This window comes from Rhinolophus hipposideros (genome assembly GCF_964194185.1).
Source record: "Rhinolophus hipposideros genome assembly, chromosome: 19".
NCBI classification, from domain to species: domain Eukaryota; kingdom Metazoa; phylum Chordata; class Mammalia; order Chiroptera; family Rhinolophidae; genus Rhinolophus; species Rhinolophus hipposideros.
In genome coordinates, this window is record NC_138065.1 from 12,372,297 (window position 1) to 12,390,001 (window position 17,705).

The window sequence follows — 17,705 nt, forward strand, 5'->3', positions numbered from 1 at the left end:
CAGGCTTTGGACCTTTGGACGGGGTTGTGACCCACCTGCGTCTCTTCTTTCTTTCCTCTATCCATCAGTTAACGCTGCCCCAGCTTGGTCCAAAGGAGGCCTCATGGCCGAGCCGAAACACGTGGGCAGTCCACTACAGCTGAGGACCTGGGATGAAGTGGAGGCCATCTGAATGGACGCGTCTAAAGTTTTCTAAAAGTTTTCACGCGTCTAAAGTTCTTTCTTACATCTATGCTCCCTTTCACCTTTGAAAAGTAAGCAGAAGTGGCGCTCGCTGTTGACACGGGCCGGAATCACCGCAGTGCCTGCAATCCCTCTCCGGCGTCCTCACGGGTCTGTCTCTCTCCCCGACCCCAAATTCTGCTCGGGGCACACTTCCCCCGTTAATTACCTTGAAACAACACGTCACTAATTGCCCTAATTACTCTCGGGCCCTGCCACCCCACCCCCGGGGTACCAGGTCTGGCGGCGCGGCGCCTGGCACCGGGAGGGAACCGCAGCGCGAGCGCACGCGGAGGCCCACGGGGGCCCACGGGGCGGTCGCGAGCTTGGCTGGAGCTCGCCCACCTCGGGTGCTCAGGCCGTGACTGTGGAATAGAAAATGGAGCATCTAGAGCTTCGCAAGCGTTTGGGTAACTGACAACGCCGTGGTACTGGTCACGGGCTGGGAGGACCCCGCACTAGGGGGTGGGGTAGAGCCACACTTGCAGAGCCCACTTTTGTGAACACTTCCAGAGTTTAAAAGGGCTGCTGAGCGGCTTCTGGGGTGCAGGGTGTCCCTTGCCAGATTGGAGTTTGGGGAACGGGGCTGACACGAAGGCACTCAGCCGCTTTCCGAGGCCGACATCCAGTGCCCACGCGTGGGACGGTGCCCTCTCCTTAGGACCAAACAGGGCTCACGTGCTGTGCTGCGGGCGTCAGGACAGTCTGGCCTCCTAATGCCGCCGCAGCCGCGCGGGCCAGCACTGCGTGTCCCCCTGCCAGCCCTTCCAGGGGCGCAGACCCGGCTGCACGGTTCCCCGCCGGCCGCCCCGCCGCTCCCCGGTGCGCTCTCCTGATTGGCTGGAGGCATCCCCCCTGAACGCCCATAGGCTGGCCCGCTCCTCCCCCGCCCCCCACGGGCCGCGCTGCCCGCAGCCGGGGAGCTGCTCCAAGTCTGGCCCCGGAACAGAAGCTCCGCTCGGCGCCGCGAGAGGGTCCGGGAGCCCGACCCGCGCGCGGTGTCCGTGGGGCGGGTGTTCCCACACCGGGCTCTCCGGTGGAGCCGAGCCTGGCAAATGAGCGCAGGGAGAAGAGCGGGGAAATGGACTGCTATTTGCGCCGTCTCAAACAGGAGCTGGTAAGAGCGGAGCGGGCAGCGGGCGGGCTGGGCGGCTCGTCCCAGTGGGTACCTGGCCCCGCCGGCTCACGGGATCCTGGACGCGCGCGGGCGCAGGAAGTCCACGCAGGAGAGGGGGGACGCGCACCGGCAGGCAGCGGGCAGAGCCTGTCCCGGGGGAAAGGGGCCACGAGGAAACTTAGAGCCGAGATTGCGAGGGAGTGAGGCCACACAAGCAGGCGACAGAGACCGAGCAAACCACACCCAGCGTGAAAGGTGCCCGAGGAACCCCAGGGAGAAAAGAGGGCGCACCCCGAGACGCACAGACACGCGGACGGAGTGGGACCCAGGTGCCCGCACGGAAAGCGCGGGACGCCGGTGCCCAGCTGCAGGGGAGGCTTTGGGCGACGAGGAGGGCGCAGGGCGGGCGGGGCGCCGGGGAGCGCGGGCGGGAGGTCAGCCCGGGACTGGCGCTCGAGGGGAGCTGGCACCGCCTGAGGCCCCCAGCTCTGCGGGGTTTGGCAGAGCCGGCGCGGCGGCGGGGGCCGGCTGGGCCGGCTGTTTGCCCGGGCTTGTCTGCCAGCAGGGAGGGGGCTGGCAGCTGGAACGGCAGGGGAGGGCGCTGCTTGGAGGAGGGGCCCGCCTGGCAGATCGCGAGCGGGAGCGATGGAGGCCCAGCCAGATGTCAGGTCTGGGCTGGGGGCTTGCGAGGGAGGGTGAGGGGGCGGGGGCGCAGGGGCTGGGAGAAGTCGCTCAGTGGGGAGGGGCACCCAAGTGGGGGAAGGGAGACTGCCTGCTAAAGCTGTTACGCTCTCCTCGACTTCACGTATCTCCCCTCCCACCTGCCACCTTTCTGTGCCTTCCCGCACCAGACTTCAGACAGTCAACCAGGCTCTCTTGTGTCCTCGCCTCTGCCTCTCTTTGTCCCTTTTAGTTTGTTTCTCTTGGAGTCGACCTCTTAGTGTCAGTTTTCTCCCCTCCTCTTTCTTCTTACTTTTCAGAGCCAGGGGCACCCAGGCTCAAAACAGCAGACCTGGATCCAGCAAGTGCCAGCCCATGGCTCTCCAGATTCCATGACAGCCTTCTCTCACTCCTGCCTGCAGCCGCTCCACTCTTCCTGCGGGAGGGGGTGGGAGGAGGGTGTTTGGCAGCTGTGTTAGAGGCCATCTTTGGGGGAGGGGAGCTTGAAGCAGCAGGTGTTCTCATTGATGCTTCTTGGTCAAGCTGCCCAGGCGCTCTTCCTCTCTGTCCTACTCCAGGGCCTGCCTGCTCATGTCAATGCTTACTTCTCTGCTGCTTCCTCCTGAAGCCCTTTTTGTGATGATACTCTGATGGGAACGTTACCCAGAGAAATACTTCTTCTGTGAAGGGCAGAAGAGTCTCCATCATGTCCTGTCCCAAATTAGTTTTCACAAGCTTCCAATATGAGTTTGGAATAGTTGGCCCAGCCCACACATACACAAACAATTCTGACCTTTCCCATGCATTTGTCCAATCCAGAAAGAAGGGTCAAGGTAGTCACAGATAATATCTGATGTCCAAAGCCCGTGCTGAGAAAAGAATCTAACAGAACCCTTTTTTTATGCATAGAATCTGGGACCACACCACCCACCTCAGGATCTGCCTTAATAGAGGGTTTGTGGGTGTTCCTGGCAAGGGCTTGCATTTTAAAATCCTACTGATTTGCATTTTTTACAGCACCCTAAGTAGGTGGTGGTGAGAGGAGGAAGAGAGAGTCTGTGGGTGCCAGAAGATTAAAAAAGGCAAATAGGAATCTGCACTGAGCTGAGCTCCACATCTTGATTTGCACCATCTCCCGCCAAGGACTGGAGCCCCCAGTCCCCAGGAGGAGGAAGGGGAGAGACGGAAGTCACCCGGCTCTCCATTAGCTTTCATTTGGCGCTTTGTCTGAGGAGCTTCAGCCTTTGACTCTCTTGGAGAGGAAGCCAAATGCCTGGCCTGGGGCCCAGAACGACACTCAGATGGGAGAGCTCTGCACCCTCCTCCCCACCCCATGGGACTCCGCCCCCTCCCCTGTGCCAGTCTGCCCAGAAAGGAGACACAGCAGAATGACAGGCAGAGCTATTCGAGTCTCCTTCACTCCCTGACACCTAAGCCCAATGGTTGGGTCACTGAACCAAATCTCAGTGCCTCAGTTTTGCCAATGGGTGTGAAGGAGAAAGCAGAGCTGAGGTAGCCCAGGCTCAGCCTTTTGGCTCCTGTAAGCACTGGGGATTGAATTCAATGCAGCTTGGTTGTGGCTGTGATAAGAAGTTATGGGCTTGTTTATCTCCCAGGTCTGCAATGGGATGGGAAAGACCTACAGTGGGTTTCTGTCATGAGCTGGAGTGTGTGTATGTGTGCACGTGTGTGTATGTGTGTACACGTGTGTATGTGTGTGCACACGTGTGCACGTGTGTGTGCACGCGCGTGTGTGTGTGTGTGTGTGTGTGTGTGTGTGTGTCTGTATTATCCCAGAAGCTTCCCTGCCACCCAGGAGGACTGTGTGTTGCCTGGCTTTGCCCTAAGTTAGTGTATACCCAGGAATGGCACTCATGTAACACTAGTCAAGTTCAATCTTCGTTTATTCCACTAAATTCCCTTCCAGAAGCATTCATCCTGCAGACACTGTGGGTTAAACCCGCTGGAAACGGAAACATTAACGGGCTGTGAAACTGTCTCTGCCGAGGGTGTTCTGCGCCCCCCTCATACATCTTGGTCCTGTCCATGGCCCAGAAAATCTAGACAAGAAGAGTCTGTTCCTGAAAACCAAAGTAGCAGAATTTCCTGAAGCAGAAAATGTGTACGGTCACGAGTGAGCACTGTGGGGAGGCTGAGGGTTTGGGGGATCCTGGCTCCATTAGGTTGATGTCTAGAGAACTGGCCCTTTGCCCTTGCCTGGAAGGGGACGGGGATCAGGTTTCAGGGATGAAATGTGGCAGGAGAGTAGCAGCAGCTGACACACTTCTTCATTAGGATGAGGGGGTCGGGGCTGCACATACTCAGCAGGGAGCACATCTCTTCCCCCTCCAGCCGCTGAAGAGGGGCCAGCCTGCACACGAGGCCTTGGGACCAGCTGTTCCTTACACACTGCTCCCTTGAGGACTTCCAACAAAGGGGGTAAACACGGCACATGGAGGAAGCATATGTAAGATGCTCACAGGGCGTTCCTTGTGAATTCAGATCAGTGTAGAGCAAAGGGAGTGCATAAAAACTGAGTGAGCAGTGCTTATGATGTACAGACAGGCTGGGAAGACTTCCTGGAGGCGGAGAACGTGGGTGGAGGCCAGCTCCCGGCATGTCCATCCTAGCTGAGGCACGGTGAAGCAGCAGAGGGACTTCTCTGAGGCTGGAGAAGGTCATCCTAGGACAATGTGCTGTTCCTAGAAGGCAGTTATCTAGCTGCTAGTGGCCACCAGTTCAGGAGGTTCTGGCATTGGGGGAAGCCAAGGCCTAAAGGCAAAGTAGGGAGGAGAAAAGATGGTGATAGAGGAGACATAGCAGGAACAGCTTGCAGCTCCTGGGGAAAAAGAGCCAATTTCCTGAGGCAGAAAAAGGCATCTCACAATGCAGTCTCCCTCTATGTTTAGAGCTAGGGCGAAGAGGACTTTGGACCAGAAAAAGCAGGGTGGTCAGTGGGAAGAGCATTGGCCTGAACTCAAACCCTGACTCTATGTGAACCTGGTAGATTACTTAACCTCTCTGTGCCTTGGTTTATCTCATCTGTAAAATGGGGTTTTAAGAATACGAACTTTAAATAACTACTGTGAGGATTAAATGACAGTATAGGCAAAGTGCTTCCCCAACGGTATGTCCTTACACGTAGCACAGTTCTTGGTGTGTTGTAAGCACTTGGTATACTCCTGATAATGGACTGATCAGACTGGCGTGCATTCACTCACAGAACATGTTTACTGAGTCCATACCATGTTTAATACACTTTACCAGGCACTGGTGCTATGGTTACAAATACAAATAGAAACAGATCCTGCCTTCAGGGAACTCGCAACATCATAGGAGAGATAATAATCACATTCATTGATGTTAACATTTATTGATATGCCAGGCATACGATGTATTGTCATTTAATTGCCAAAGCAACACTAAGAAGCGATACTTCCATGACTCCCATTTAATAAATGAGACATGGCGAGGTTAAGTGACTTGGCCAAGGTCATAGAGCTGATCATCTGCAGAGCTAGGATTCCAGCTCAGCCCTCCTGCGTGCAGAACTACACCCTTCAACTGTGCACGCATGCAGACCTCTAGTGTAGATAAGGGATCCAGGCTGTAGGAGAGGCACAGTTCAGTGCTCCGAGAAGGGAGAAATGACCTCCAGCTGGGGGATCGGGGAAAGCTTTGTGGAAGAGGGAACATCGGAGCTAGACTTTGAGGGTTAAATAGGGACCTTAACAGGAGGAAAACAGATTTCTAGGCAGATAATGAAACAACAGGAGCAAAAAGCATAGAGATGCAAGAAATGGAGATGTTTGAAGACTCACTTGAGTTTGGCTAGAACATAAGGTGCGTACAGAGACATAGTGGGTAACAGGGCTGAAAGAGTTCTTGAGAGCAGACTATGGGGACTTTCATTGCCATGCTAAAGTGGCTGGCCTTTTCTACATGCATGTAAAGCAGCTTGATCAGATACACCTGGGATCTGGGAGGTCGTGGGAAGGCAGACACTGAGGCAGGAGGATGAGTTAGAAGGTTATTGAAAGAGCCCACAAAGGAGAGTGTGAAGACCTGAACCAGGAAAGAGAAAAGGAAGGTAAATTCTTGAGGTCACGTGGATACCTAAGGAACTTGACTGACTGCAGTGGACAGGAGCTGAAGCTGGTTAGGAGAGCGGGCTTGGTGAGGTGGAGAGGCCAGTTTCCTGAAGGGGCAAAATTGGGCTCCTCTCTCCGTTGGCCTCTTGCCCGAGCACATGGCCCCCAGAAGATGGTTCAATTGGGAGAGTGAGTTCATCCATTTCACTCTTCCTCCTTTCTTTCCCGTCCTCTCTCCTCCAGCTCTTGGCACAGTTTCTACTTTACCTTCCTGTTGAGAGTTCCAGCCAAGAGCAGGGGGCTGTGAAGGTCCCCATTCACTGAGCTGGAGAATGGGCCACTTGGCAAAAAACGAGGCTTTTCCCATTTCCGGCCCTGCACCTCCTCCTAGCTTCCAGCGGGCTGAAAGGAACTGTTTGGGGATCTTGTGAGTAATGGGGGTGGGGGAAATGGGGCAGGCACACTGCCAGGTCCATGGGCAAAGCTGGAGCCTGTGTCAAAGCATTCTGGCTGAGCTGGGAGAGGGTGGGGGACGGATGGACGCAGGGCACAGTTGTGGGATCAGTCAGCAGCCTGGGAGAGGGCTTGGGGAGGTTGCCGAGGATGCTGGTATCACACGCTCCCATCTTCACTCCTCTCACACCACAAAGGGTCCAGCGAGTGCCAACGGGCGGGAGGCTGCTGTCCGTGGACAGCTGACCCCCTAGTACCCCTTGAGAGCTGAGGTCTGGAGGTCCAGGACGGTGGGGTCTGACTTCAGAGGAGCACCTTCCCTTTAGCCTCAGGCAGGCAGTTCCACGTCTCTCTTCAGATGGTTCAGTGAAGAGACACCTTCAGTGGAAATGAACTGAGCTGCGTCCTGGAGCCCCTCCAAGACTTCATGTCCTTCCTCCCTGTATGATGGTAACTGCCCTTTGCACATCTCACTGACGACCCTGGTTTCCTCCCACGACAAAGCAGGGATTCTGATAATGTGGAAAGCCTCTGGCCAGGAGGAAGAGGGCCAGCTTTGGGGTCCCAGTCCTCCCACTAATGAGCCTCAGCACCTCGGGCAATAGATCAGGGTCTCCGCTGGAGGTGCTCAAGATGACCTTACGTGATAGATGAAAAACTTCTCGTTTTAGAGACGGATTTCTATGGAGAGAGTTACCATCTGTTTATGGCAAGTGATACGCATTTCACATAAGTTCTTACCTAAATACATTTATATAAACAGTAGATTTAAATAAAATATTAAACAGGAGACTAGGCCATATGCAGACATGGTGCAAATCATGAAGGCAGTCTAGGGAAGAATGTTCGGGAAACGCTGAGGGAGAAAAGGAACCTCTCAGATCCCTGGTTCCTCATCCTTCCCGTGGGGACCACTCCGGCCTCGCCAGCCTCCTTGCATAATTGTGGGATCAGATCCCGCCACGCAGAGGGAAGGACAAGTGCTGTGCACATGGGAGCGGTGACCAGTTTACACGATCAGAAACCGAAGCACAAAAGGCTGGCGACTGTGCCCGGAGTCAGTCAGCTAGGCCTGCAGGCCAGGCCTCCAGACTAGAGCAGGCGGCTCCTCAGACACCGGGAGGCATCCAGCTCTAAGACAGGAAAGAGGCCACCGGCTGGTTTCGGCCGTGGCTGCGGGAAAGACTAAAGCTTCACATGAAGAAAATGTTCAGAATGAAACATTTCAAGGCCTAGGAAGGCCTGTGGGGTAGTGTGGATGCTAGGAAGGTGGGGAGACCTTCCTGGGGCCTTTCTCAGAAAAGAGTCCCAGAACTGTCTCTGGGGTCCGCTTACGAAGGGTTTTATGTTTCGATGGTGGAGCACATTAGCTCGTGTGTGTGGTGTGTGTGTGTGAGAGAGAGAGAGAGAGAGAGAGTGAGAGAGAGAGAGAGAGAGATTAGGGGTGGAGAAAGACAGAGGTGGCTGTTAGATCTATTCCCTCGCAGACTAAGCTGGGTGTGCTTTGCTTTGGTCCCCATCCTGTGGAAGGACCTGGGGCTATGAGCCACTGAGAGGCCAGAGAGGAACTCAGCACCCTCCAGCGTGGAGATTGGAATTGAGTGCTGACGAGCTCTAGCTGGGGATTTTCTCTGTTTTGGCCCCTCTCCTTTGCTCCCACCCCACAGTGCTCTCTCTTTTCCCCGTTGGGTTCCCGAGGCAAGAGAAACCCTGGGATCTGAGCCGGTCCCACGCTCTGGGCAAGACAACAGCCTGCCCCCTGGCTCTTTCTTCTGGGGTGACATCATTCCCCTCGGGGTGGGAAAGGCCGCTGCCTCTCAGTTAAGACCCAGCTGATGCTCCTGCCCTCCTCCCCCTTTCCCTGGCCTCCCCGTTTCCTATACTCCGGCTTCCTTCTTCCGTTCTCATCCGGCTCACAGCTGCCTCCTCACCTGCAGTGTCAACCCTCCATGGTGAGACGATGGGCAGGAGGGTGCCAAGGCTTCCTTTTCCTTCCCCTTTCCTTCCTCTGTGTGGGGTGGGGGTGGGAGAGAAGGGACAGGTCAAGAGATGCGTTTCTACTTGATCAGACCAGATAGATGAATGGAATCTAATCATTACTATGCACTCAGGTTCACTGAGGAAGAAATGTTCTGCGAGCTCGTAGGAAGTCTTAAATTAAGATAACAGCCCAAATTCACCACGAGGCCACACATAAACACATGCTACCTCACCCAATCTGTCCGAAGCTGTACAAGGCAGGAACTCTTATTCTCATGTTAAAGACTGGAGAAATTAGAAAACAGAATTTAACTAACCTGCCCAGATCACACAGGTATTACATAGTAGAACTGGGATTTGAACCCTGTCCCATTTGTCTCCAGAACCCAAGATCTTAACCAATACAGAATATCATTTTCCATGTGGGTGTAATTTCAGCTGTTGTTTACTTAAATGGGGCCTGTGTCTTATGGGCAGCCCTGCATTCATGCATACCCACACATTCGTCCTCCCTGGAAAATGGTTCGAAATGTCAGCATTATTTCTTAAAGATTTTTCCATGTTGGAAGAGATTGAATGGGGTCATTTCATTCCTCCCTCTGCCTCTGACCGGGCCTGTGTTCCGCCTTCTGGAAGGAATCCTGCTAGCTCAGACTCCTTGCCTCTGGGTGAAATGAAACCTCGAGATATCCCTGACTCCTTCTCCCTGGGTGGTGAGTTACAGTCCGAGAGCGGCAAGCCATCTGGAAGGATGATTGGGGGTATTCTGTGGTACTCAATATGTGTTTTATGGGTACGTAAGCAAGTGCCAGGTCATGACTGGGGAGACATAACAATGTACAGGTCTCAGGGCCTCCCTCAAGTCGTAGATCCTCTGTCAGTGTTGCCTGAGTGACACGCCTGGAGGAGCTGCGGCAAGGAGTGGTGTAGTCGGACTACAGGCAAGAGCCTTTGCAGAAGAGGCTCTGACATGGGAGTAGAGCTGTGATTCTGAGTGGTCAGGGCCACGGTCAGAGGTGTGTTGGGAGCACTGACCTGGTGGCTAGACGGCCGTCCAGGAGGCTTCTGCCTGTCGGGATCGAAAGGCGGTTGGGAGGAAAAGCTAAAAAACGACCCTGAGGTTCCAGGTTGGGGTGAGGAGGAAAGTGGTAGGAGGGCAGGAATTGGGAAGTTGAAGACACAGTTTTCCGGGAAGGGGCCTTGAGAAATTCAGTTTGGGGCTTCGTGTCTCCGCTGACCCTGCGCTGGGTCTTTCCAGCTGCGGGTGAGCTGCCTCCAAAAGGAAGGAGTCAGGGAGCTGGATGTCAAACACGTAAGAGCGAGGAGCCATCAGCAAACACAGCCGCCCCTTAGGCGCTGTCTCTCACCGATGCCACTCAAGTGGAATGAGCTTGCTCAGGCAACCTGGCAAACCCCAGGGCAGTCAGGGCCCCAACACCACCCCTTCCTTCCCTGTCTGGGGGACGGTGTGCGGTGTGGGCACTTCCCCACTCGGCAAAGGTGTCTTTGGCCCCAGGGACAGTCAGTTCTCCATTGTCTGTTAGTGCTGCTGGCTCAGGAGAGCCTGGCCCTGCCTAGCACCCTGGGCTGGGGTTGGCAGGGGAGGGTTGACCTTGAAGCCTGAGAGGGTCAGCTGCCCGTGCAGCCCTGCAGAGCCTGTGTGCCGTCCTCCCAACTTCTCCACCCCGTGGGCTTAGCTGTGTGCATGTGTGTGCATGAGGACATGGCTGGGAGGTAAGATGATCCCACGGGTCTCTGGGGGGCTTAAGAAACAGATGGTCCCCGCACAGGAGTTTTGCTCTTGGTAACCTGAGCAGATCTGGGGTGGGAGTTGGGGGGACTGAGGCAGCTTGGGCCCGGGACGGAACCTCGTGAATGTTATCAGACGAAGCAGCCCCTGCCCAGCCTCCACACTTGGCCCTCACCCTAGTCAATCTCTCAGCCCCTTCCAGCTGGCACCTGGGACTCAGGCCTTCGACGTCCACAGAGGGTCTGGGGAATTGGCCCCCAGTGTCCCCACTCTTGGCCAGGGCAGCAGTGCCAATTGGGCTGAGAAGGCAGGAAGAGCGCTGGAGCCAAGTCTGGGAGCAGCTGGGAGAGGACAGGTGTTTGGAAGGGCTGGGACGAGCTGGGCAAGGGTTTCCCCCAGGAGCAGCTTCCTGGCCTCCTTATCTCGTCCCTGACCAGCCAGATGTGAACAGGAGGGAAAGGAAAGCCCCGCCTACCCTTTCTCACAGGGAATCTGAGCTCCTCCTCTTCCCCGAAGGTGCCTTCCAAGCCAGCGCCACTGGCAGCCACGATGAGCAGGGGTTGGTCGCTAGGACTGAGGCAGTTGGGGTGAGAGGTCCTATGTTTGAGTCCGGCCCCGTGAACTGTGTGACCTCAGGCAAGCGACCTCACCCCACCATGGTTAACTCGTTTGTTCAGATGAGAACACTAATAGCAACCTCAGAGGTTTAGCTAAAGATGAAATGAGATGAGGTGTGTCGAGTCCTTAGCACAAGTCGTGCTCCATAGTGAAGGCTCATAAAATGTCATCATCATCTTCACCATCTCAGGGAGGCTCAGAGGAGGAAGAGGGCACAGACGCAGACAATGACAAAGACATTTTGTCACCACGACGTCAAACTGATCTCAGCGCCTCCTCTGTGTAATGTTGAGACAGTTACTTACGTGCCACAGTTTGCTCATCTGTAAAGTGAGAGCAGCAGTAGTCAGTCCCTCACAGGGCGGTTGGGGTGATGAACGACGGGCTTATTTGCACACATACATCGATGGCGTGTCTGCCATAGCCAGTCAGGTGCCATGAATGTCATCTCCCTGGTCCAGCTGTCTCGGTGTCACACGTGCTCCTCTCCCGGCTCCGGCCTGCACTGTTCTGGGCTGGACAGAGGTGGGGTCAGTGGTGCGCTGAATGACTCAGGAGATGTGTGTTTGGGGAGGGCCAGTGAGGGGCCGCTTCCCCCACGCCCCATGGCTCATGGGCCCTGTGCGTGCTCTGTCGCCCACAGGTGTCCATGAAGGAAGTGGGCGATGGCTTGCAGGATCAGATGAACTGCATGATGGGGGCCTTGCAGGAACTGAAGCTCCTGCAGATGCAGACGGCCCTGGAACAGCTGGACATCTCTGGGGGGCCTGCCCCAGGCTGCTCGGAAAGCCCCCGGACGCAGCCCCCGTCCCCTCCATGGGAGGCTGGCAGACGCCACGCCACGCCTGTGGCTCACGCCACCTCCAGCCAACCTTCTCTTGGCAGCAGCAGCAAGTTTCCCTCCCACAGGAGTGTGTGTGGAAGGGATCTGGCCCCCCAGCCCCGGACACAGCAGCCAGAGCACCAACGCTGTGCCCAGCAGGGGCCAGAGCTGCTGGAACCAGATGACTGGACCTCCACCTTGATGTCCCGGGGCCGGAATCGACAGCCTCTGGTGTTGGGTGACAACATTTTTGCAGACCTGGTGGGCAACTGGCTGGACTTGCCAGAACTGGAGAAGGGTGGGGAGAAGGGTGAGACTGGGGAGGGAGGAGAACCCAAGGGAGAGAGGGGCCAGCCCCGGGAGCTCAGCCGCAGGTTTGCCCTGACAGCAAACATCTTTAGGAAGTTCTTGCGGAGTGTGCGGCCTGACCGGGACCGGCTGCTGAAGGAGAAACCAGGCTGGGTGACACCCACCTCCTCGGAGCCCCGAGCTGGACGCTCCCAGAATGTTAAGAAGCGGAGCCATTCCAAGGGCTCTGGACATTTCCCCTTCCCAGGCACGGCAGAGCCCAGGCGAGGGGAAAGCCCTTCCACAATTTTCCCCAAAGCTCTGGAGGCATCACCCTCTGGCTTTGATATTAACACAGCTGTTTGGGTCTGAGTCCTCGAGACAGAAAGTTAACTGAACCCAAAATGGCCAGGTCCCCACGCCGGGACTCTGGGGAGGAGGGTGTGCAAGTGCTATGGCTTTCAGAAGCCTGACTCCAGGTTCCTGTCCCCCAGGAAGGAGGGAGAGGACGCAGGAGCGGCTGGAGCAGGACAGACAGGACTGTGGTTGGGAGAGGTTGTGATGGGCTGGCTGGTGGAAGAGGTTAGAGAGAGAGAGTGTGTGTGTGTGTCACAGGGGCTGGAGGTGACAGCGGGGGGAGGGGACCAGGAAATCCTTCTTACATTCCTTCACTGTCCCCAAAGACCCTTTAACATCCTGTATGGACGAGGGCACTGGGGCCTCAGGTTCCCCAGAGAGGCCCCCGGTAAAGCCTCTCACTCCCAGCCCCAGCCTTCTAACTGTTTGCTTCCCTGGTAAAGAGCTGCTCCAAGCACAGGTATGAAACCTCAGCCGTCCTGGGAGGGGAACGACAGAGAGGCAGATACCGACCCGTACATGTTCCTGGTGCCTTTGAGATTTCACCTGGCACCTAGATCCTGGGAAATGGCTGCATAAGGAGTGTAGGTGTAGGAGTACTTGGGGCAGCCTCTTATCGTCTTTCCAAAAGCAGAGGAATGATAGTTGTATAGCACTTTAAACATTGGAAAGCCTCTTCATATCTATTACTGCCTTTGTAAGTGGGCAAGTAAGGCAGGTATTATCCCCACTTTCCAGACAAGGAAGCAGGCCTCCCCAGCCCAGTACAGGGCTGGCTGAGAGCAGCAGCCGGGCCCCAGGCTCACACACACTCCTGTCCAACCCTGTCTCCAGCCCTGAACCCCCACCCAGGATATGGGGCACGTGCATTCTCCAAGGTGCACCAAAATGATATACTCGGAAGCACTCATTTTAAGTTCTCAGCTCTATTCCCGGCCTCCCTCCCTCGGCACCAGGCGCAGCCTTGGGCCTCATCTTCCAACCTGACCCAGAACCAGCCCCGCAGGAGGGGAAGGGCCCCAGCAGCAGCTGAGCTCCTGAAGCAGCAGGGGTGGGCACGTGGCCCAAGAGGCAACTGCCACCCCAGCCACCCCCTTGTAAGCCACCAGCCTTCCTACTCTGGCCAGGAACACCCGCTGGCTGGGAAAAAACAATGTAGGTCCCTGTTCCCGCAGAGCCAGCCTGGGAGGGCACACCCTCTCTCCTCCCCTCCTGGCCCATCTCCCCTCTGCCTGATGAGGGGTGACAGCTGCAATTAGAGGCATGACACCTTCCTGCCCTCAGATCCTTAATAGCAAACTGGAGAAGAAAAATAACAAGGCACTTCCTGCATCCTGGACCCCCCGGGGGGAGATGTTGGGAGGGGGCTCAGAGTGAGCGCCTCAACTGCTGGAGGCAGAGTGGTTGGGGTCACTCCCAAATTCCTAGGCAATCAGATGGTGGATGTGTAGTTTTTGGTGGTCAAAGCTCCAGGAGGAAAGACGCTAATTCTTTTTTGAGAGCTCTCTATTGGCCAAGCAGTGTGACGATCCTGGAAGGTACTGTCGTCATCTTGGCAAATGAAAGAACCAGGATTTGAAGCAGGATTATCCCAAACCTCTGTCCTTTCTCCCCCTCTCCCTGGAGTTTGCCAACGGAGGTAGCCCTGCCTGCCCATCCTTTGTGTGTCCCCACAGAACTCTGATACTTCAGGTGAAGGCCCGTTGGCGGGGCTGCTGTGGATGACGACAGTGATTGTATGTAGAATGTGTGAGTGGGAAGACTCATCTGAAACCTGAGAGGAGGGAGCCGGGGGCTGCAGGGTGGCAGAGAGGCCATCCAACCAACGATTCCACGAGGCACCAGCTCCGCGTCAGAATGATCCTACAGGAAAGCAAGTCACCTCTTGGCCGTTCATCTGACTCTGTTCTGTGGACCAGTCACAGCAATTCAGACCAATTGAACAGATCTTTGTGAGTCCCTCCCAATGCCAAGTATCCCTATGGGAACTACCAACATTGCTCTAAGGCCAGAGCAATGGAAAGGACCCGGTTCCTGACTCAAGGGGCCCAGCGGGAAGAAAGAAACAACCCACCAGTTAGAAGGATTCAAGGGATTCCAGTGAATGAAAACTTTAACGTGGGCCAGAACAAAACAATGAGAGTGACACATCATTGACAGGGGTGGGGCACAGTCATCTGCATTCTTATTGCCTTCTCACCACACTCTGGAAGTGGCTTCGAGGCTCAGAGCAGTTCAGCAACTTGCCCAGGGTCAGAGTGGCAGAGTTGGGACTGAAACCGTTCCAACCGACGGCCAGTGTTGTGCTTCTCACACTACCCTGCAGACTGTCCATATCTGCTCCAAAGCTAAGTCGAGGAACCATCACCAAACCTGTCCTCCCATCGTATTCAGGCATGGAAAATAAATGCGATGCTGACGCCTGGGGGGGGAACTCGGCCTGGGTCTTGACAGGGCTGATGTCTTGCCCCTATCATCATGTCATGCTTTGCTAATGAAAGCTAATGGCTGATTCATTTACCGGCTCCCCCCCCCATAATTTTTTCTTTTCCCTCCCCCTTCTGGGCTCTTGCCACGACGGTGATTGACACTTTACTGAAGCTAAGGGAAGAGGGCAACGGGAATGCCGGGGGCCTACGAGATGCAGGAGAGCATGGGTGGGGAGCATTGTGTGTGAGGGGGGGCTAGTGGAAGTAGCAGAAATTGATGGCTTAGTTCTGCCCCCGGGGCTCATTTTGTGGTTAATTAGGACATGCAAATAAGCTGGAAGCTCACTGAATACCCTCCCTGGCATGGGGCCCCACCTCACACCTGGCCCACTTCCCTGGCAGGTACAGGGGCCCCCTGATTGGCTCAGGCATCTGCTCAGGGCCCCCACCTGTTTTGTGGCCCCGTGGCCCAGGGTGTATGGATGTTCCTGGACCCTAAGCCCGAGCTAGGAGTCCCTGCTGGACACAGTGGTGGGCCTGCCTGGTCTCCCAACAACCCTCAGGCCTGAGACCCCTTTCCCAGAGGACACAGGGCCTGTCTCCCTGAAGCACTTCCCCTGCACCCACCTCTCAGGTTGAGATCTGAACTCAGACTTGCCCTAAGAAGAGAGACCTGGTTCAGCTCTGTCCCCACCACATTCACACCTGCTCCCCAGAGCCCTGTGGGGGAAGGGTCCCACTGTCCTTCCCATTGACATTTCCTGTAGGGCTCTGAAAAAAGCAAGGAGGAAGCAGGGGCCTGTGTCCAGCTTTCAATCCACCTCAGGTGACGCCCCCCACCCCAGGGCAGTTAAGGCGCTTCTGCCAATACCACAGCATGAGCACTGGATTTGGAGTCGGCTGGGAGAGGAGATCTATTTCTGTCACTGTGTGAGCTTGAGCATGTGGCTTGACCTCTCGGAGCCTCGTTCTTCTCATCTGTGAAACGGGGATAATGCAGGGCTGCTGAGATGTAAAGAACATAACGCACCTAAGGGTCACACACAGTCTGGAACACGGCAGACGCTCAGTATACATTGGCCCACCTGACCTTCGGTCCAGGCTAACCGGGTAACCCAGGGCAAAAATGCTGGGGGAAAAAAGCTTTCTCTGAGCCTCGGTCTCGCCTGTTAAAGAATGTATACTGGCCTGATTACCTCACAGGATGTAGCAAGGATTAGAGAAGACAATAGGTGTGGACATGTTTTTGTACAGTGTAAAAATATCATCCAGATGGGTTGTTGTTTACCAAATGGCAGTTTATACTTTTCCACGGAACAAAGATGGGATGTGTGTGGGGTGGGGTGGGGTGTGGAGAGTGCAGCGGCATGGGCTGAGCTCAGGGATGGTGCCTGAGGACTCCGCTGCCTGAGGACGTGCTTTGAGGAACACCCGTACCCCCCACCCCCCGCACCCCAGCTCTCCCTCACAGCCCTCAGGCCCTCAGGATCCTGGCCCTAATGGTTTTAAGAAGAGTCAGGCCCTGATCTGCTCTAAGGCCTTAGTCGCTGGAGCGCCTGCCAGGCCCCACATCTCTCCCTTCCTCCCTCCCGCCAGCCTCCCTGGGGGCTAATGGCCTAAAGGGGCTTGGGGCGTCCTGGAATCCACTCCCACTGGATGGCGTGGGAGGCATGGGAGAGGGAGGTGTCCTCAGAGCCGGCCCCTCCTGACAGGCACCAGGCCTCAGGCTCATGCTGCCAGAGGAAAGGTGGGCTAGAAGGGCCTGGCCACCCCTGGGGGTACAGGGCAGGGGCATAAGGACCTCAGACTGCAGAGCACTACTGTTAGATGTCCCCGGCCTCCCGTTAGCTTCCTCTATCCAATTCTTACGACAAATAAGTGATGAAACCTCTCCCAGATTCCCTCTGACCTTGACGGAGGACTTCTGCGCCTCTGTGCCCTTCAATCAGTCTCGACGCATCCCTCTACCCACCACCTCCAGCCCCCCATGGACACCCCAAATTCTGGCATGTGCACACACATGCACACGCATGTACACGCACTATCATGGAGTTGGCCCTGCCAGGGTCCCTGACACTGGGCCCTGGGTAGGGAAGGGAGCAGGACTGGTGACTTCATACCAGGTCTCAGGCCGCAGAGGCCACACACGCTGGCTTCCACCCCACAACTGTTCCCTCTCAAAATGCCTCCCTGAGCGTGTCCTTCAAGAGGTCTGCCCGTTTCAGGGACAACCCCCAAAATGACCTCCTGATGCTCGCCCCTCTGCCTTCTCCCCACCGTGACCCAGCTCTGGGCTGCCCAGCTGCCCCTTTCTGCCCTCTCCCCTCTGAGAGACGCCCCCTAGTTTTCTCCAACTGGCCAGACGGATGAGTTTCAGGCACAGCACATGCCACTCACACCCAGTCCCCGGCTGCGTGTGGCCTCCAGGGGTGTTGCTTTGTGGCAGAGGGTGTCCCCATGAAAAGGAAGAATCAGGTTTTGTTTTTTCATTCCCGCCACACGTTATCGCACATGTTACTCCCCGGCTGCCTTCCCTTCCCCCCAGCCTGTGCCTGTGCCTCGGAGCTGCCTCGTCTGCTCCTCCTGAGCAGAGACTGGAGCCTGCAGCTGCGAGGGAGTGCTGCTGGGTCTGTGAGAACAGAGGAGGTGAAGGAAATGTCTCCGAGATCCTGGGACTTCCTCCTCACTCGGCCGGTCTTCTCGGGGTGTCCTGAGGCCCAGCTCTGCCCACTTCAGACACCAATGGACAAGCTCAGCCTTATTTCGGGGCATTTCTCACCCCCTAGTCTACCCTCCAGGGCCATGAGATACTTCACAGAAGGCTCCCAGCCTGGGGTTTTCTGCCTCTAAGTCTTTGCACTGGCCGCTCCCTGAGGACTCGGTTCCCCACTGCCTCAGCGTGGCTGACTTGTACCCA

The 17,705-nt window shown here is 56.1% G+C and overlaps 1 protein-coding gene across 6 annotated transcripts; it reads left to right on the forward strand.

Annotated features, from left to right (window-relative positions):
• Window positions 1-1,154: 1,154 nt before the first annotated feature.
• INKA2 (inka box actin regulator 2) lies at window positions 1,155-15,022 on the forward strand. Of its 6 annotated transcripts, XM_081026750.1 has the most exons (3): window positions 2,583-4,121; window positions 6,334-6,517; window positions 11,535-15,022. In XM_081026750.1, exon 3 carries the CDS (start codon window positions 11,541-11,543, stop codon window positions 12,372-12,374), a length of 834 nt encoding a protein of 277 aa, XP_080882876.1. In that variant the 5' UTR covers window positions 2,583-4,121; window positions 6,334-6,517; window positions 11,535-11,540; the 3' UTR covers window positions 12,375-15,022. The 6 variants fall into 6 exon arrangements, with proteins under 6 accessions (XP_080882875.1, XP_080882880.1, XP_080882878.1 ...); XM_081026749.1 differs by lacking the exons at window positions 2,583-4,121; window positions 6,334-6,517 and adding an exon at window positions 1,155-1,339; XM_081026754.1 differs by lacking the exons at window positions 2,583-4,121; window positions 6,334-6,517 and adding an exon at window positions 1,835-2,007.
• The last annotated feature ends 2,683 nt before the right edge of the window (window positions 15,023-17,705 follow it).

Bases quoted from the DNA above. Each gene is read 5' to 3' on its own strand.
- INKA2 (XM_081026749.1), top strand. From the start codon at position 1,304: ATGGACTGCTATTTGCGCCGTCTCAAACAGGAGCTG. The intron at 1,340-11,534 runs GTAAGAGCGGAG...TGTCGCCCACAG, and splicing joins GCCGTCTCAAACAGGAGCTG to GTGTCCATGAAGGAAGTGGG.